Below are 20,843 nucleotides of genomic sequence, written 5' to 3'. Positions count from 1 at the left end.
TTTCATATATAATTTTTATATAATTTATATATTTTTTAAATAGGTCCAAACTGTTTAACTCCATGGAAGTCTCAAGAGGCTGAAATAGCGGATCTCCCCAGTAAGGTGCTGCTTCATTATACCCCAAAGGTATTAAAGCAACATATAATTTCTCTTTGATTGCATGGTGTGCAGTAATTTCAGAATATGTTCTAGAGGGTCTCTTTTTTGCTTTGCTATTGCTGTTTCGTAGAACAGGTGAGCATGCCATCTTTACACTGTGGTTATTATGGGAAGATGAGGAGCAGTGAGAGCTTTTAGACTGTGATCTTGTGCAGAGATAGTAGGTTTTGTTCTTGTTTGGCAAAAGGACAAAATTATCTTGTACAATTGTGAATATCAAATCTAAGATAACATATATAATGTTCCAGGGGTTCCAAATTGTTTAAATACTTTAATATCAACCCAATGGCACTAACTTCCTGAAATATATTATGCATAATTTAGAAATCTTATGGGTTCAGGGATTTGTAACTTGTTTCCTAAATTATATTGTAGCCTCTTTGTTTGTTTAACAGGCCTGCAGAAACCCAATTTGTCTTGACCTGTCTGCAAATCTTTTACATGGAAGACTAACTGGAAACAAAGTAGTGAACTGGGACATCAAGGTAAATGCATACTGAAGAAGCAGAACCTGATTTAAATATGATAGCAGTTGTACACATTCACCTAACTTTTGGAATGCCAGAAGTTGTTATCATAATGCACATACAGCATGTTTTTGTAATGAGAATTAATGGGTTAATGCTGTAGCTGGAGTAGTGTTACATTGCTTTTATTGAGAATTTACAAGGGCTACTGCTCTTAATGATAATGCGTTAAGATATTTTGTGGTAGCTGACTACTCTTCGTAATCTGTTCAATGCATGTTGTGTATTGAAAGCATTTTATCATCTCTAGGGGATTCTGTCATGGTTTTCTTGCAGTCTTAAACTCTGAATTTTAGATTAAGATTAGTAGGATTAAGTTAACACTTGTGACTTTTGCGGTGTTAGTCATATTAAAAAAATTATTGAATTGCAGACTAACTTCATCAGAAAACAAGGTGTGGGGTTAAAATATTACAAGAATCTAGCATTTCTGTAAGAGATAAGTTAATTGAGTTATTTTATTTAGTTTTGTTTTGGGCTTGGCAGGACTAGATGATCTCGCAGTCCAAAAGCCTCACTTCAGAGAAAATGCCTAATATTCACTGAAGTGTTATACCTTCTTCTGTCTCTGCTCTACACTAACTGTCCAATATTTTTTTCCTTATTGTTGGATATATTGGGATATCTGATTCTTACAGGCTATGCAAATCATCTTCGTTTAACTTTTGCTAGCAGTTGTAACCACAGCACTACTGTTATATTAGTATTGGAGCTTAAAATTTAACATTTGCTGGCTAAATCTGTTTCTAGTCTCCTGCTCAAGCATTCTGTTATAGCAAAATTGTCCTATTTTTAGTTTTTGTTTTGTTTTCTTAACCAACACATAGGGTTCTTATGTCCTTCTGGTTAATCAGTTAATTTCTTAGTCTCGTGCCACTGACAGTTTAGATCTGACTTTATACTGTAGAATTAAAACTCACAATATTGTCAACTCAACACTGACAACAAGATTTAGTATTAGTGGTTTAGACTTTCTTGGTGCTCCCCGAACAGAATACTATTTAGGCAAGTTATATGTCCATTAGATACCTCCTGTGTAAAACAGCAAGTGGTCTTCTACTTGCTAGTTCATGGAGAGTAGGAAACCATGAAATGAAAACCAGCTTAATAAATACCTCTCTGTACCTGTCTGCTTATTTGTTCCCTGATCACTGATACATATGAAAAATCAAAGTCAGGCTTAGCTCTGTGCATGAGGAAATCGGGTTGTTTGCAGCGTCAGAGTTTGATCTGGAAACAGTGACATGAATGAGGGTTTGTTTCTTTTAAATTTGGATAGAATACATCCAATTCTGTTTTATAGGCAGAATCTTTGAAGGGCTCTTAGCTTTGAGACAAAATAAAATCCAAGGTCTTGTCAGTAGAATACCACGTTCTTCTTTTTTTTGTCTTGAGGAAAAATGCATGAACAAATAAATATGAGCTGCTTTTTTTTTTTTTAAGAACAGTGAACAATCAACTCTACTAGCAAACTAATTAATAAGGAAATTGTGGGAAGAGGGTGGGTGAGGAGTGTTTACATCTCTAGCTTTATATTGTGAGTACAAGTTGTAGGAGAATCATTCATTAACCAACATGATGGGGTTTAGCACCCTCTTGAGGAAGACTACATTGAGGAAGAAACACAAGAGTTGACCAGGAGCTCATGGGGAGATAGGTACAGCCTAGAAGGAGCTATAGTTACTGCTATCTTGTGGTTCAGACAAATTCTGGTTTTCAGCTTTAAGCTGATTTCTGTTTCCAAAAGCTGCAGGTCTGTGGTGCCTCTTGTTTTGCTAAACAAACATATCAATCTTCATCCATGAGATAAATTTTGCATATTTAAAAAACTTCCTTAATTTAACTGCTCGATTTTGTTAAATTCACCTCAATAAATGTGGGCTGGAGAGGCATCGTCATAAAGGCACATGTCGGAGAGTAACAACTGAAAAAGAAAATGATGGAGAAGAAAAGGATGGCTTTCTCCACTTCTCCCCAGCATTTCTGACTGGGAAGGGAGAGTGATATCCCATGTTAATAGGCTGGATTACAGGATGTTGGGTTTTTTGGCAGTTAAAATTTTACTACACAAAGTTTTCAATTGGACTAAGTTGGGCAGCTGAATAAGTGTCTCTGGCTAGCTTGCCAAGACCATGATTTTCTAAGTGGCATTGTGAATAACTTCTAGAAGTCTTGTGATTTGAGTGTGTTCAACCTTACCACAAGAAGCATTGTTTCAAGTCTCATGCTATCTCTGCTTGTGAGGAGGGTGAACAAAAGGGGTCTTAGGAGACTTGAATTTCAAAAAGAGACTTAAATTTGAGCTATGTGTAAAGTTACTTCAAAAAAAATCAAATTTTCTTATTTTTTAACTGCCTGAAATTCAAATCTTACAGGAATATTACTAAAGCACAGATATGTATAATCTTTTCTTACTGCTTGCTGCAATTAACTTAGAAATTGGAAAAATGTTTTTCAAATATATTTTGCAGAAGATTCATTCTAAGACTTGTATCCTTCAGTTTCCCGTGGGGGAGGAGGAAGGAAATGTAAAAGTGCGCTTTCAAAACAAGAGCTGACCAGAAGGTGTGTGTGTAATTGCAGCATCTAAAACTTGGGCAGCTCTGTTGTTAAACACAGTGTTTTAAACTAGTTTCAAAGTGGCATGTGAAACGTTCTGATGACTTTGTGAGTATGTAAGGTTCCTTGTATTTGGAGTAAATTTCTGTTACGTAGTTTAGGGGGCTTTATTTATGGTTATGTTTATCTTCCATTTTCTCTTGATTTAGGATATGATCAACTGTATTGGCGGAGTAAATGTGCTGTTTCCATTGCTGGAGCAGATCAGTTTTCTTGGTGGACAGATGCATGAGAAGTCTGAAGGGGAAACTCTACCTCCAGAACTAGTTACTCCTGTAGAGGGAGACTGGGTGGTATTGTCATCCACAAAGGCATCAGGTAGGAAAGTATGGTTGAATTGAAATTATTTTTAAGCTTGATTTTCAGAGTCTTCCTCTGAATGATAGAAAGCTGTTTTATTATGTGCTGGCTTTTCCAGAGTACCTATGTAAAGCTGAAAGGCTCTTTCTGTTCTCGGTGTCTGACATGTATACTGAATACCTGGAGTTCAGCACTATGTAAAATTAACTTACTAACTTATTTCAGATATAGCTGTGTTTAATAGTGTTACTTTACTTTTCATTATTTACTATTATATTAGTGTAAAGTATGCAGTTTTAAAATTTCTATTCTGAGAAGTTTGTTCTGATTATTTTGAGAAGTTAGGTTTGATGTAAAGCCTGCTAATATCAATAGGAGGAGCTTTCCTACAACTTGAGTGCTAGGTCAGACAGGCATGCTAAGACTTTGCAGCATCAGAACAGTACTGTTTAGCCTTTAGCCAACCTTGTCTTTTCTTAGGAAAATGTTCAGACTCCTGCCTCTTCCACAGTGCAGTCAGATTTTAGTATTAAAATAAAAAAGATATGGAAAGGAAGCTTTAAGAATAGATTTTTAAAAACTGTGCTAATATTCAGAATGAACTTTGATCTTAACAGAAACCACTGGGAAATCAGACATTGAAAGGGAAAACAGCATTTTTTTGTTTCAGATACGAAATGCTGAAGTAAAAAAATATATCTTTGTCTCTTGATTTTTTGCGTAATGGCTAGAAAGTGTCAGTTTGCAGCTACAGAGGGGGGAATAACTGCAGGATATGTAAAAGATTGTTACTGAAAGAGAAGTTGGTCTGTAACCTACAGCAAGATGGATGAAGCAACTGAGTCAGGACAGGGGTCACTTTGTTCTGGAGAGGCGTGTAATGACTATGACGCTGCACTGGAAAAATCTAAAGACAACCTACAGCTAGAAAAGGAGTTCAGGAGGTAGTGAGGAGTATGACACTCGATTTTACTTCTTCCCCTGTACTTTTATGCAGTGGTCCAACAATAAACCATGAGGCTTTTGCTACTGTTCTGTTTTGCAGAAGCGCGCCTGGAGAAGAACGTTGTTGCAACTTTCATCTTGATGATAAAACACTTTATTCAGAGACACCATGTTAATCAAGAAAACCTCATTCACTCCCATGGAGTTGCCACTTTAGGAGCCTTGTTACAGAAGGTGAGCAAATTCGAGAAACATCTCTTAGCAATGGATGTTGTGGTTGAGGTCCTGATTACTTGGAAACATTCTTGGTTTGGCCAAGATGCCGAGGGTCTTCAATGTCTTAGTACATGCTTTTCTTTCTCATGCTTCTGAAAAAAAAAAGGTGTGAGGGGTTGGTCTTCGTCTGCAAAATGAAACATGGTGTTTTGGTTTTTTTCATGTTCTGCTTTTTTTGTTATAGGTACTGTCTTGTATGATTCTTCAAACTAGACTGGTTTTATGTTTCTTGTAGTGCCTTAATAGAAGCAGACATTGCTGTGGAAGATAAAAGAATCTCAGAATTTGATTTATGAAAAATTAAGTTTACTAGAATAGTCAGTATCAGAGTGCTAACACCCGTTGTTATGTTGAAAGGTGCCAAGCAACTTAATGGATGTGAATGTACTGATGGCTGTACAGTTGTTGATAGAACAAGTCTCAGTAGAAAAGAACATGCAGCTTTTGCAAGAGATGTATCAATACTTGCTTTTTGACTTCAGTATCTGGAACAGTGGAGACTTCCCCTTCAGAATTGGTGAGCTATTGGACTTCGGTAACTTTGCAAAGACACAGTACTTTTCACCTGGCATTCATCTTTGTCTAGGTTCTAATAGAAAACTTTATTGTAGGGCATATACAATATCTATCTACAATCATCAAAGACAGCAGAAGACTCTTCAGAAAGAAATATGGTGTGCAGTTTCTTCTAGACACACTGAGGATTTATTATGGGTATGAGTTTTACCTCTTCTAACTCCTCATTTACTGTATGTGACTGTTGATTTTTCTTCCCCATCATCCTAGTGAGAAAATCAATAAATAAAACTGCAGGTTAGCTTTTGGTGGTTGATTTCATTTTCAAAGTTGCATTAATTTTTTTTTTCCATTTGACATGCTAATTTTCCTTGACTTTGATTTTTATGATAGGATTATATAAAGTTTATGTCAATGATACTAGAAATGCTTGAGAAAGTCATTAAAATTGTAAAATCAAAGGACTTGTTAACAACAATGCAAATTAAGTCATAGATCATTACTATCATGAAAAGAGAGGATGTTTATCTAAGCTGTATTTTTTTCTTTTGTATACCTGTAGAATTTGAAGTATGACTTTTTTAGGAATTAAAAATATTAGCTTTCAGTCTTGGTGATATATATCTACTTACGAATATAGTTATGTCATTGAGGAAGATTAGCTAGAGACCTTGCTCTTTCATGTAGAGGGTAGGAGCGGGTAGCCTGAAATCCTGCCCTGTATCCAGATCAGTGCAAGTCTACATTTCAGACCCTTTATAGACTTTGTAAGTCTACTATTGGTTATTACTGTTCAGCTGCCTTACTTCAGTAAAAATTGATAGCTATGATATTTGGGTACATGAAAAACTACAAAACTAGCACATCAAATTGCTATTAGTGAGTCATGAAGAACTTCCTTAGGTTACTCTTCCTGCCTCTTGCTGTGTAGGAGTGGCTGTAAAGACAGTGATTTGGCTCCTGATGACCTGAGAACCATACGGACGTCCCTCTATGGACTGATCAAATATTTCCTGAGCAAAGGTGGAACACATGAAGAAATACAGAGCATCATAGGATACATAGCTGCTACCAATGACGAGGAACAGGTATCCAGTATGGCATAAGTTAATAGTTCAAGCTGTACGTGTTTTGGGTTTGCTTCTTGGTGTTTAGAAATCTTGTGTCTTGTACGCTTACAAGAGAGGGGAACAAAAAAGACCACAAGCCAAGTGTTATTTGATGTGTCGTTCTCTTTAGAGGTGGCTGAGGCAGGTTCTAGAAGCACACTGGAAACTTGACAAAGTGCTCTGTGGGTGGCCATAGTTTTACCTGCTTTTTTTCCCCATGGAAGCAGGCAGAAAGCACATGATGTATAATACTCCCATTAGAAAAATTCTCTTAGTTTTCAAAACCAAGTGAATTGGACTTCAACTGATTAGAAGTTGTAATGATGCAGTTTCTATTTTGTGGACATCAACAGAATATGAACTTGCTTTGTAGCTCTAATTGGAGTTTGATAAGGTATTCTGTATAAAATTGTATAAGAAAAAATCTGATTTTAAATGCAGTAATATTGAGCAGACAATACATCTGTTTTATCACAAGCAAAGGGTAAAATTTAAAAGCCAAGAAAACTTTCCCGAAACAGAACATGAAGTCTGAATGAACTGTGGATTAATGTAGTCCTCTTCATTTTGTAGCTCTGTGGAATTCTAGACATTCTCTTCAGCCTACTTCATTCCAGCCCAACACCAGACCAGCTTTTTTTATTGCTTTTTGAACCAGGGAATGCTGATATTCTTTATGCTCTGTTACTGCATCAGAGATACTCTGACAGGCTTAGAGAACTTGTGTTCAAGGTAATGAATTTAATTATATGTTCTTAAATTAATCAAGTGAACGTAAACTTGTATTTTTCAATGGTCTATCTACAGAAGTGTATGCAATTGCAAAGATACTAATAATCCAAGTTTTAATTTTTTCTTCTCTCTTATGTTACATAGATACTGCCATAGTCACAATGGAATTACTGTTCTCTTGGAGTATTGGGCTCTCTTATTAAAAAAAAAGTCTGTGTTGTTTGAGTTCATTTCTAAAGTTTGCTTTGTGAGCTATAGACCAGCATGTTATATCATCTAGATATAACTATATATAGGTCTAGATGCTCCCTTTTGATCATTTTGCATTTCCGTGTACTTTTTCTTGCAGATTGTGGAAGAGATGCTGAAATGTACTAAAGTTTATGAACGTAGCAAGCACCGTATGAGACTCAGAGAAGTGGGATACTCTGGTCTGGGGCTCCTTCTGAATGAATCACCCGTTACTGTTTCTCTCATTAAAAACCTCCTTAACCAAGTTCTATATGCAGGTAATAGGGAAGTGTTGTGTCTACCATTAGTAAGCTTCTGCTTCTTAGAGGCAAACATATTAGTTTTTTTTGTTCAGGAAAAACAGAGCTGTTACCTTACAGAGCTGTTCTATTCAAAGTTCCCATTAGTCTCAGGTCATGTTTTCTTAGTTCCATGAAGTTTGTTCTTTTTACTACCCCTGGATGTAGAGGTGACCTCCAAGGCAATTTTTAATATTTAGCTGTTACATTCTCTTGCCTGATATTGTTTGTCTTGTTTTTGCTTTCTCCTCTACAGATCCTGCTGTGAATTATAAAGATCTCATAGCTGTAGTGCATCTGGCTCATAGATCAGATATAAACGTGAGAGTGGTTATCTGTAGAAAGGTTAGTTGTCTTTTAAACTGGAATACTGTCCTTTAAGCCCATGAGCTGTACAAAAAATCTTAATTTGTACAGCCCATGAGCTGTACAAATAATCTTAATTATTTGAGACACAGTATTAGTATTTGTTGCTACTGGTGTGTTCAGCAATGATTTATGTTAAAAATGAAGCCCATCTGTCACTGACTGTTAAATTTTGTATGTTCAAGACCTTTTAAAAATCAAAACAAAAAAAGCAAAGCCTCTATCATGATTCTCAAATAGCTTGTATTTTCTACAGGTTAGAGGTAGTAGACTCCTTGAATTACTGACTTTTCTCAAAGGAGGCTTAAGACCCTGATGAAAGTTTTTTGTTTGTACTTTCAACATGTTATTTTAGTAGAACATATTATGGTTTAAAAGAGTGCTTGTGGATGAAGGGAAGAAATAGGGAAGAAGCAGTGCCTTTTCGTAAACTGAGCTCTCTCTGGCTTGTATCACTGGTATTAGTAGTACTGAATGTAGCTGCGAGGCACTGTATTGTCTGTTAAGGTTCTCGAAGTAAAAAAAGTGAAATGATAATGTACGCTACTGGTAAGCTGTTAGTACTGCAGCTTTCTCAATTTTATCTATTTAATAGTTCCTAATCAAGCATATTTTCTGTTCTAGACTTTCTTCTAGACTAGTGGCTGAATAGGATTATTTGTTGTGATAACTGAATTTTGCAGGAATCTTTGCAGAAGAGTGGATGAAATATGAGGACTTACCAATATGCTTGGATAGCTTCTTTTCTTCTCTACTCCTGAGAATTTTTTTCTTTTTTCCCTTTTTTCTCAAATATGTATTTCTAATGAGAAGAAGATTTTGTGGCTTGTTTACAAGGTTCTAAAAAAAAAGGCAAAATTTGTAAGATCATAAAATGTCTAATTGAAAAGCTAGAATGAATGCAGTTACAAGCTAAAATTAATGTCTAGGCATGGGATATCTTCTCCTATCCTTAGGTTTTGCATATTTTGCATTCCCAATTGGATGCAGCACAACAGATTTCTCAGCAGCTGGGTTGGCAGGACACCTTGATTAGACTACTCCTGAAAGAAAACTCAGAGGTCCAGATTGGCTTTAAAGAGAACAGGGCTGATTCCTCAAGGGAAGAGGAAAAAAAGCCTCCTGTTGAAGAGCTTCAGAAACATCAACCTGAGAAGACAGAGGGAGACAAAATTGGCAGCTTTTCATCTGTTAATGGCCTGTTTGATCAGTGGAGTTTAGAAGACAGCAAATCCCTGGATGTCCCTGCTCACTTCTCTGTCATGCCACTGGAAGATGGATCCACAGCAGAGATGTCTTTTAGGTCGGAGGACGGAGAAGAATTGTGGCACAGTAATCCTTCACATTTAAGCTTAGATCTGTCAAGTGTCGACTCCTATGAATTGGCTGACATTGTGAATCAGATGACAGATAGCCAGCCCAGCACACCATCACCTATAGAGAACACAAAACCATTCTCTGGGCAGCCTGAAAAAGAGCTGGGAGTAATAAATGATGTGGGCTTCACTGCTGATCTTTCTTTATTTGAAAACCAAGGAGTAAGTAATTAACTCCCTGTGTGGTTAATTTCTCTGTCTGCAATTTCTTTCTATTTTTTTCATCATCTCCCTGATGGATAATTAGTGTCCTTTTTTTTTTTCCCCCTCCTATCTTCCAACAGAAAAGCAAACAATATAGCGCTTTCATACTTCCTTTTGTAATGTCTTCTTTTTTGGTTGTCAAATTGGAATGGCTTTGATGTAGAAAAACAAAAAAACCCAAAAAAACCACACAAACAAACAAACAAAGCTACAACCTCTCCCCTCCTATATTTCAACATCCTTTATCTTCAAAAGGAGGCATGGAGCAAGCTTGCTGTGAAAAAATCAAGGGTAGCTAAAGGTCAGTTTGAAATAATGATGTAGAAGTTAAATCAGTATGTATTACAACATGCAAGCAAGCCATAGTCTTTTATATTTGCATTTTCATATATTTAGCAATTGGACTTTAGACTGCGTAGTTTTAAAAAACGCTGAAACACACAAGCTTAGGGACTGTCATGAACGAGAAATATTTTGAAGGTTTTCTAGACTAGAAATAGGCTGTAAATATTTTTCTTCTTTTGTAGGGGGGTGATAATGAACTCATACAGTTACTTACAGACATACTACTGTGTATAATGTGGAAAGGCATTGAAAAGTCTGATGATGCTGCTTGGATTGAGAGAGGACAGGTGTTTTCTGCACTGACCAAACTGGGGATATCTAATGAGTTGCTGAGACCTTCTGATGAAATAAAACTCAAGTGAGTGTACAGTTCAAGGATGGGTTATTTCATCCCTTTGAGGAAAACCAGAAAAAGTAAGGGGCATTAGTGAAGCAGGGAGGGGGTGGGTGTTTCCCAACAAGGTTTTCTTTACTCTCTCTTCACATATTGTCCGAAGTATATTCCACTACCTATTTGGTATTGTCATGTGGCCATAAGATTTTGCAACTCTGTATCACTCTTTTCATGAGCTTCTCAAAATCTTTTTTACCTCATTGGTTTATTAAGAAGGCAGCAGTTATGTCACTGCAGATGAAGAGATTCAATTAAATACTTAATTGGATTTTTTTAAAGCCACTTACACTCAGACCATGTAATAATTACTTTGGGATTTTGTTTTCCATGCAGGTTGCTGGAGAAGATGTTAGAATGGTCAGTCACTGATAACAGAGATTCAAAAGCTCTCCCTACACATGCTGAAAATGCCTTCAAGCTCTTGCTAATTGTACATGATTTCCTGCAGGCTGAAGGACTAGTTAATTCAAATTTGTGGACAGAAAAGGTACAGCAACTGTATAGTGGAAATACTGTATATAGGCTGAAATAATAATGAAAAAAGTTGTCAGCTTGGATACTGTCATCCCTTCTAGGCATATGTTTTAAAACTATAGATATTACAGAGTAAGTGTTCATTGTGGAATTGATTAGATTGCCCCTTAATGAGAAAAAAGAGTATGAATACTTACTACAGGGAATATTTTGCAAATTAAGTAGGCCTACAGTGGTACTCTTTGTTGAAAATCCATATCTCCTCAGACTGGAGAAATATTTAGAAAATGTAGGAGCTTGTGGAACAGTGTCAGTTGTAGCCTAAGCAGATTTTGCACCGTTTGTGAGCATGTATGACTCATTTTGTGTGTCCTGAATAAAAAACCAGACAAAATTCTGCTCTCAGTTGCAAGCTGAGAAATGTCACTTCTGGGCTTTGACCCATACTGGAGTTGCAACATGATTTTGTGCATATATAGGCAGATAGGTCAGTTTTATATATCAGAAGTCAGAAGAGTCAGAAACATGAGGTCTGGGGAAAAAAATTAGCACACACAATTAAGTAGTTTAAGTAAAGAAGGTTTCTGTCACATGGCTGTTTCTCCTGCCTTCTTGACTTATATGTTGTAGACACATGATTTCCCTCAACATTTATGTGATTTCTGGCATGGTCTGACTTTCTTCACTGTCTGACTTGTCATTGCTTTTCCATTTTTTGAGGATAAAGAAGAGAGCTGTTATATGGAAACCATCGTTATATCACCATAAATCCTTTAAAAAAAATCAAGTTTTTTAAGGCTGCTTTTTTTGATAAAGAAGTATAATGTTAAAACTCATCAACACGGAGAGTAATTCCTAAGCTGTTCTCCAAAATGCCTGCTTATAAGTAAAGATAGCTTAATCTTAAAGCTTTTGATTGTTTTTGAAAAGTCTCCTCTTGGTAAGAGCTTTGCCTTTTGTTCTGATCTAGCTTTTTGAAAACTAATTAGAAATTGGATCTGAACTTCGGAGCAATACGAGTTATGCTTGTTGCCAACTGTGAATTGAAAATAACAGTACTTTCATAGGTTATCTCCCACTGTGCCTGAGGAGAATTTAAAGCGCTGCAATATTCTAAGCAGGACAGCTTTCAGTCTGCCACAGAAGCATTCATGTGATTCTGAGCCTTAACAAAAGAATGATTTTACATTTGAGTACTTTATTAGGCAATGTATCAAGGTATATTGGTTGTAAGCAAACATGTCTGGATAGTAAAATGTGCCATTTGCCTTGTGAATACCTACCTACCCTTCACAAGGTTTGTATCACTTCTAGTGTTGAAATACTGACAGAAAGGAGTCCCTCCTAATTTTTTTAAAATTTATTTTTTAAAAGACATAAGTTGTTATGAAGTTTCAAGCATTTCACTAAATCAGATATCCATGAAATAAATTGTTTTGTTCTTCTCAAGGCACTGTGCACATTTCTATTGCTGGTAAAGTATATTAACATTACACTCAAATAATTTAAAATACAAAGCAAAAGAATGAAATAAAATCTTGTATATACTCAATCCAAAAATTGCAATTTGGTGTGGTATCTGTAGTATTAATAATAGTGTCTTTTCAATTGTAGTAATCCTGCTTGTGGAGTCTCTAACTTTTCTAAGGAAATGGCATTTACTGGTGTTATGTTATAGGATAAACATAAGCATTTATACTATAAGCTGGTTCTGACTTTATTCAGGGGAGACAACTTGAGTTTACATACCAGGCTAGATAGATTTTTTTTGTAGTGAGGAATTGCAGTGTCCTGGGATAATTTTCTGGTAAGTTAAAAGTGTGAACGTGGCCTCTTTTTCAGCTCTTTGAAATGATTGTGTCTCCAGCTGGAGTAGTTGGTTTTAACTTTATTTCATGCAAATCTTCTGTTTTTACAATAGCTCTTGGAGGAATTAGTGACTCTCATGGATAGCCTGTCAGTCTGGTACTCTGCTGGACTAGAAGCAATCAGGCTTTCCCAGGTGCAAGTCCAGTTGCTCCTTGGATTCATTGCACAAGATAACTTACAGGTTTGTTGCAAATTCCTGCAAGTGGTAGTGTTTTAAGTGCATGTTTGATGTAACTGTTGTGGTTTATGGGGGCACTGCTCATAGCAGTGAGCAGACTGATGGCAGTCCTTCATCCTTCTATAGGAAAGATGTTCTATTGGTTATTATCATTTGCAGATTTACTCTATAGTCCTGCCAATGGGCACATTCTGAGCATGAGGTTAAGAGGTAAAGGGCAAGCTGTTTGAAGATGGGACTATGTAGGCACTAGTGGAAGTAAGATGGTGATTCTGATAATGAATTTTGTTTCTACTGTAAAATACATTTATTAGCAGTTTCAGGTTTACATACGTTAAATGCACATGAACCTGGACTGTTCTGAAAAAATCAACATTTGGAATAAAGTGAGCAGAGCTGTGCCTGGAATTTGAGCCCTTCAGTAAAGCCAGGATTGTTAGTTTAGGTATGTGATGGTCTTAAAGCAGCTGTGTAACTTTGGAGGTGCAGCTGACTCAGATTTGGTCATCACAGTATAAGTGATCAGTGCCACTTTTTGGTGCATGTGTGCCTCAGGCTACCTGGGATGAAGCCAGAATATGTACATACTCCTGTGCTAAAGAGATAGGTGCCCAAAATCACTGTTTTCAGGATTGCATTCATTTTTTGTTTCTGTAGGTCTGTGCTATGGCAGCAGCCAAACTAAACACCCTCCTTCAGACCAAAGTAATTGAGAGCCAGCCTGAAGCATGCTACCTCTTGGGGAAGCTGGAAGGCATCTTGAGTAGATCAATTGAAGAGAAGACCGAAACTTACTCATTTTTGATTCCCCTTGTTCGGACACTGATATCCAAGATTTATGAACTTCTCTTCATGAACCTGCATCTCCCTTCATTGCCTCCTACCAATGGCAGCCCATCTTTCTTTGAGGACTTTCAAGAATACTGCAGCTCTGATGAGTGGCAAGTTTATATTGACAAATATGTAAGTAGTAGATTCTTTTTGTATCATTTCTCCCCCTCTTTTTAGCCATGAAATCAGAGGAACTAATTCAGAAATCGCATTGTGCGTTTTGTTTTGTTTTGTTTTGGTGGAACCAGATTATTCCAAATATGAAGCAGTATGAGGAAAATTCATTCAAACACGATCATAAGCAGATGGCACTTTATTGGAAAGATTGTTATGAAGCATTTATGGTGAACGTGCACAAGCGAGACCGGGAGAGAGGAGAAAGTAAGCTTAAATTTCAGGTAAGGTTTTCAGTGAGTGCACGTTGCTCTTAGAATTATCTCAGCAGTTACATTCTAAAAGATGGAGAAACTGTATTCCAGGATGATCCAATTCAAGTGATTGCAGGCAGGTTGATTGTTTTTAAGATTTTGGGGGCTGTGTGACTATATATACTTGGAGGAGATGCTTTTTAAATTCTATTCTTCTATTTAATGGTCTTGGCTATAAGCAGAGTTATTTCAGGACAGTAGGCCTTTCTTGTAGTACAGCAACCTAGAATTATGCTCAGCTATAAACTGCATCTTGTTTTACTCTGATTTATGTTTGAATTATTAAAACCTCTTCTCCATTATGAGATGAATCAGTGTGGTTGTTGTTTTGTTTTTTTTTAACCCTACTTCAATACAATGAAAACATTTAAAATGGTGAACAGTTCTTATTTAATGTGTGGAAAAAGTGTTTCTGAACTGACTTTTCTGTATAAGGTCCAGACTCAGTTTAAGCGTTAGAATTAACTGGTAATTGCAGCAAATGTCATACACAGCTAAGTTACGTTTCTCATGTTTTCCCTTTGTTTTATTAATAAGGATCGTTGTAGTAAGTCTTTTTTATTCAAATACCTAAAGGTAGAATACAATATGAGTCACATTCTAGAATACCAGAGTTTAAAGAAAAGTCCTACCTATTATAGTAGGATTTCCAGTCCTGACCACTTTTCTGATGATGAAAAATGGCTTTCACGTAGATTCAGCATTGATAACCCTTTCTTCATGTCTTGTAAGTTGAAGTTTGGTGGCACCTCGTCCAGTACTAAGCTTTTAAAAATTCCTCTTGTAAGCATTACCTTAAATTTTCAGAAATTTTTACTGCTAAACTTTTTTTGTTCTTTCTTAATTTATGAGACTTCTTGCAAGCCACAAACCTGTGTTTTCAGAGGTCAGAATTACTTCAGTGTTAGACTGATTTTTAATGGTCTTTCAGGAGCATTTTGTGAAACCATTCAACAAAAAGGCTCGACAGGAAAATCTGCGGTACAACAGTATGCTAAAGCAACTCAGTAGTCAACACACAGCTACTCTGAGACAGTGGAGAACAGCTCAGCTTTACTTGTTCTCTGAACGCGGCCCTTGGTCTGAAATGTAAGAGTGAAGTTCTTAAACCATATATGATGCTTAAAAAGAATTTGCTCACATGACTAACTTACTGTTTCGTATGGTTAGGACCTTGTCAAATTGACTCTGGCAATGATTCTTGAGATGTGAAGTTAATAATGAATGCATCTTTTATAATTTTTTCTTCATTTAATTATCAAAATGCAGCGTTTGAAGTGCAATGCTGATCTGGTTACCTGCTTATTAGATTTTCCTGCCAAGTGACATAAAAATTAGTTATCGATGAAGCAGAAACTTCTTGAGACATCCTATGGATCAGGGGTTCTTTTGGAAGAAAGAGAATGGACTTTATTAATAAGGACTGAGTTTTTATGCATGAAGTTAATTTGAATTTAAAAGAATACATTTTGCCTGTTGTAGCTTTTGAGGAAGTTGTGGATAAAGATTTTTTTTTTTCAGTTTAATTGTCATTAACTGCAAGTGTAGATAATTTGATGTATTTCAGTAGAAATAAATACTGTTTACACAGTGCTTTAGGATGATCAGAGCTGCAATATGAAATATAAAATTAAAATGCAATTTTTTGCTTTTGTGTTTTACAATGTACTAGTGAACAACCAACATTTTTCTGAATATGTACTCTTTTGTAATCAGTTCATTCATATAGGTCTTTACCTTCTTTTAACCATTTTTATGAATATTCTTGTTTTCCTAGGAAACAGGATCCTATTCACTGGAAACTTTCAAATGTGGAAAATTTTTCACGTATGAGACTAAAACTAGTGCAGAATTACAACTTCAGCTCTCATCAGGATGCTAGTGACCTGAGAGATAATTTAGGTAAAGTTGTATTCTATTTGCTATTTCACTTGTGATTCTTCAGTCTTTGCTGAAGAAAGATACACACTTTACTCTTTGTATTTAAGAATCAGTGTATGGTAGATAGTTAAATCTTGATTTTTCTTTATTTCTTCTGTGGTAAAATGTGTAACATAAGGGTGGTGCTTTGACCTGAAACAGCATTTTCCTCCTGAGTAGAATGAATTTCCCCTTGTTCATTGAAATGTGCATTTTTGTTGGGGGAAAAAAAAAAAGTTGAATAACTCCTTTGTCTTAAATTAAGCAGTCACGTAGCTTTGTTGCGTAACATTATTTTTTTCAAGAAAATTAAACAATGAGATCAGAGTATGCAGGCTGTATTTGTTTAAAATCTTTTAGAGCTTATGATTAAAATGTGTAGATATGAAGTGCTTTATTTCAGAAGTGTGCCAAACAGCTGAGTTAGTGGTGTAAAATGTTCTTTAAGTTAGGTGTATATCAAGACTCAAACAAAAAAATAACACTCTTGTAAACCTAAATAAGCAAAAAAGAAATGCAGTATGTTTCCATGAAATCTGCATACTTCAACAGTGCCTGGCAGAACACTGCAAAATATTTTATTGGAAATGTCCAAATTAGAATTTGGTTTAAAATTTTCCAATATGTTTGTTTTCCATTTAGACTGTTATGATTGACATGTTTCTGTGTAGTCCAGGAAGTATTTTTAGTGTTCTGTTGCCCCCAAAAGTATTTAAGAAGTCTGGTTGCTTGTTACTCAGTTAGTTTAGCTTTCCAAAAGTGCTGTAGCAAAAAATTTTATGAGCTGAAATGTCTATTTATAATAGGTGTGCAGCAGACACAGCCCTCTAGTGAGTCTCTGCTTCTGGAGGTGGTGAAGCAGGTGAAGGTGAGTGACTTGGAAGACGATGTTCTTGAACTACCAGAAGAAGACACAGCAGCCAGTTCCAATTTGTAAGTACAGCAGAATAGAATGGTTGAAATTTGTTTCTCTGACAGGGATAAGGAGTGAGAGACAACTTCTAGAGTTGATTAGTATACAAAGCTTCTCTCTTTCATTGTCTGACCTTAACAATCCAATCCAGGGCTTTGTAGTGGTTTTGAACAGCAGAAAAGTTGCTGTTGGATTTATCATTGTCAACAATGAGACATAGAGAGCCCTGGGGAAAAGAGAACAGATGTTTGTGAGGATCTGTTAGTAATTCACTGCTCGCAGTTGATGCCGAAGCGACAAACTGTTGAAGCTTTTCTACTATGTACATTGGCTATAATTCTCAAGAGGCGGTCTGCCCTGTAAGGGCATAGGCCAGGCTGGAACTGGCTGTTGTCGACAGGTGCCAGAGCCATCCCCTATGCCATCAGCTGCATAGCATGGAAGTCTGCTTGATTGGCTTTAGTCTGCTAAAGAGTCCCCTGTGTTTAAGAACATGCCAGAGAGAAGGCCTGCTGTGCTTCCTTCATGTCACTTGTGTAACTTGAAGAAAAAAAAAAAAAGGCGGGGGGGGAGGGGAAGGGACAGGGGAGATAGCAAATGCTTCACTCCAATAACTGGACATGTGATGTGAATGCATCTATGTGTGTCTATGCTATTAAAGTCCGGTAGAGATGGGGCATTTTTACACACTTCTATACAGAGCTTTTGCAGATTTGGCAGCTACTGGTTGGATACATTAATCCTTAGGATCTTAACAACAAGGTTGCTCTTGATTAGCTTTAGTCCTGGGAACGCAACCTTTAAAATAACTAAGTCATACTGATTATTTACTTTCAGTTCCTCCTTATCTCACTTACATTCTGCATAATTGCCTATATTCACATTCCTTGCTGTTGTTTTTCTTCTTCATGATCCTTTAGTACAAATCAACTAAATGACCTTCTTCTGAAAAGGCTCCTACAGACTTTCTTGAGTGATACTGATTCATTTTCTTGCACCTTAAAAGTTATCAAATGCTTGCTTGTGATGTGTTGTATCTATAGGCTTCTGAGCAGCAGTTACTTCAAATAGTTCTGAAGATAACTCTGGTCACATGAACCAGGACTCAGCTCTGATTTGGGCTAGAGAATTTAACTACCTAGCAATTAAACAAGAAAGGGAAATGCAGCCTCATGTTCTCATACGTCAAGTCCATTGTGCCTGAGACTGAAATATCAAGCCTGAAGAGCAATGCTATCAAATGATGTTTGGTAGTCTAGTCTGAAACATTCAAGACTGCTGATGGAAGTAGCTTCATATGATCATTTATGTTGTACTTAATGCCATTCAAATTTAATTCTTTTCTGAACTGTACTTTTACTAAGTATCTAAGCAACTGTATAGTCTACCCAACCCTGTAACTCTTAGTGGTATTTTTATAGGGATGAGAAGGATGAGCAAAGTCAGAAAGAAAAGCTAATGTTGTCTGAAGACTGTGAACTCGTTACAGTAATTGATGTGATACCTGGCAGGCTGGAGATTACTACCCAGCACATCTATTTCTTTGATGGTAGCATTGAAAAAGAGGAAGGTGAGCATGATCAGTATGTCTTTCTTTTTAGTACAGTTCAGAATTCTGTTTTCAGTAGGCTGAGTTTGATTTTTTGAGAATGAGTGCCAAACTGATTGTGAAGAGACAAGTGGTGGATCTGTACTTAAAATTAGTATTGTACTTGGTGGTCAGTGGCTGGCTTATCCCTTCAGAATCAAGAATCTGGAACTGTACCTGCTGAGATTGGTACACTATTGATTGATGCACTATTCTTAGTATTTCTTTTAAAAATTAGCTTATTTAAAAAAAATAATTAAATTTGCTGACTGAAGAAAAAGTCGTTACCCCTAATTTGCTGCTTAAATGGCACCTCTCTGTTCTACCTGACAAATAATGTTTCACACATATCTTGTTTAAAAGTAGTAGTGAGTAATGATTAAAAAGTAGTGGTATGTAAACATTAATCATCTATATTAATTTAGTGAACTTTAATAGTATATACATAATTGAGTATAAAACCCTGAATTTAAATGTTTCACCAACAATGGTAAAATTTTCACAAAATGTGTATCAAGAAGTTAGACTTTTGGGGATTCTAAACATAAATGTTTCTATTTCAGCCTGTTTAAGAAAGCAAAGGGGTTTGGTTCATGTTTTTTGTCCACAAAGTATATTTATAATGTGTCTTTGATCATAAAGCAAAAACAAATTCTGCACTCCATCAGATATTTCCTGCTTCCTCTTTCTTTCAGCAGAACAATAGCTGAAGTTGATAATATTTTCCTAGTAAAATGGTTAATCAAGCCATATATAAAATTTGCCTTTTCTAGGAATGACTCTGGGGTGATTGGAAATGATACTTCATTGTCTTTGTGAAAAGTTTTTTATATATTCCAAGTCAATAATCAAAGTACTCTTCCTAGGGGTAGGTTTTGATTTCAAATGGCACCTTTCTCAAATTCGAGAGATACATTTACGTCGGTACAACCTGAGGAGGTCAGCTTTGGAGATCTTCCTTACAGATCAAACCAACTATTTCCTCAACTTCAATAAGGAGGTATGAGTTTCCCAGATTTCCTTGATTTATATAATTAGCACAAGTGTTAAGTGTAAGTTCACTGATTGAGTCTAATTTGAGTCATGTTTTTCGTAATACTGTATTATAGAATCATAGAATCATTACGGTTGGAAAAGACCTCAAGGATCATCAAGTCCAACCCACACCACCTAACTCACTAAACCATGTCCCTAAGCACCACATCTACACGTTTCTTGAACACCTCCGGGGATGGTGACTCCACCACCTCCCTGGGCAGCCTGTTCCAATGTCTGACCACTCTTTCAGTGAAGAAATTTTTCCTAATATCCAGCCTAAACCTCCCCTGGTGTAACTTGAGGCCATTTCCTCTTGTCCTATCACTTGTTACTTTAGAGAAGAGGCCAGCACACACCTCACTACAACCTCCTTTCAGGTAGTTGTAGAGAGTGATAAGGTCTCCTCTCAGCCTCCTCTTCTCTAGACTGAACAACCCCAGCTCCCTCAGCCGCTGCTCATAAGACCTGTTCTCTAGACCTTCACCAGCTTCGTTGCCCTTCTCTGGACCTGCTCCAGCACCTCAATGTCCTTCTTGTGGTGAGGGGCCCAAAACTGAACACAGGATTCAAGGTGCGGCCTCACCAGTGCTGAGTACAGGGTAACAATCACTTCCCTAGTCCTGCTGGCCACACTGTTTCTGATGCAGGCCAGGATGCCGTTGGCCTTCTTGGCCACCTGGGCACACTGCTGACTCAGTACTGTAACACTAGTAGCAAAAGTTTTGCTAGATAATAGCCATTATGGAAAACTAGACTGCAGTCTGTGAAAACCTCATCTGGCATCTAGAAACCGATTAATTGTGAAAAGATGGATAAAGCAAGATTCTTCTTTTCCTGTCTGTCTCTTTATCTGTTATGATACAGAACAATCATTCAGCTGAAATTACATCAGTAGTAATCTAAATATCTTGAAGCTCACACACCCTTTAAATATTCTGAGGAAACTAACTACAAAGCAGAAAAGACTTCCTGTTTTACTGCAACATTGGAAATTGTTGCTATTTCTATATTCTCTGGTTTGGGATTAGTGAACTTTTTTTTTCTCCCTGGTTAATGTCAGTGATCCTTTGTATGTGGGACTAAGATAAATATCAGAACTTAGGGTGAATTACATACTGGTAGGTCAGTTTATGAATAGCTCCTATAAAAAGTTGTTGATGGTTTTTTTTAAGTAAATAAGTCTTTGCAATAGTTTTGTAGGGA

The 20,843-nt window shown here is 36.6% G+C and overlaps 1 protein-coding gene across 1 annotated transcript in view; it reads left to right on the top strand.

The window, feature by feature from the left end:
• Positions 1-43: 43 nt before the first annotated feature.
• LOC104463730 (neurobeachin-like protein 1) overlaps positions 44-20,843 on the top strand; it is a gene marked incomplete at both ends in the record, with an annotated part of 25,710 nt that continues 4,910 nt past the window's right edge. The window contains 21 exons of the mRNA XM_010076182.1: positions 44-129; positions 558-647; positions 3,458-3,626; positions 4,654-4,787; positions 5,187-5,346; positions 5,441-5,543; positions 6,277-6,433; positions 7,028-7,186; positions 7,536-7,695; positions 7,973-8,061; positions 9,039-9,620; positions 10,190-10,365; positions 10,735-10,888; positions 12,797-12,925; positions 13,580-13,885; positions 14,002-14,151; positions 15,113-15,270; positions 15,959-16,083; positions 16,908-17,034; positions 18,436-18,584; positions 19,469-19,602. Of these exons, the coding sequence (XP_010074484.1) occupies positions 44-129; positions 558-647; positions 3,458-3,626; positions 4,654-4,787; positions 5,187-5,346; positions 5,441-5,543; positions 6,277-6,433; positions 7,028-7,186; positions 7,536-7,695; positions 7,973-8,061; positions 9,039-9,620; positions 10,190-10,365; positions 10,735-10,888; positions 12,797-12,925; positions 13,580-13,885; positions 14,002-14,151; positions 15,113-15,270; positions 15,959-16,083; positions 16,908-17,034; positions 18,436-18,584; positions 19,469-19,602 (3,497 nt within the window). The remainder of the gene's footprint in view (positions 130-557; positions 648-3,457; positions 3,627-4,653; positions 4,788-5,186; positions 5,347-5,440; positions 5,544-6,276; positions 6,434-7,027; positions 7,187-7,535; positions 7,696-7,972; positions 8,062-9,038; positions 9,621-10,189; positions 10,366-10,734; positions 10,889-12,796; positions 12,926-13,579; positions 13,886-14,001; positions 14,152-15,112; positions 15,271-15,958; positions 16,084-16,907; positions 17,035-18,435; positions 18,585-19,468; positions 19,603-20,843) is intronic.

Source organism: Pterocles gutturalis, unplaced genomic scaffold (assembly GCF_000699245.1).
Source record: "Pterocles gutturalis isolate BGI_N339 unplaced genomic scaffold, ASM69924v1 scaffold43346, whole genome shotgun sequence".
NCBI classification, from domain to species: domain Eukaryota; kingdom Metazoa; phylum Chordata; class Aves; order Pterocliformes; family Pteroclidae; genus Pterocles; species Pterocles gutturalis.
This window is presented reverse-complemented; position numbering and strand designations above follow the sequence as displayed.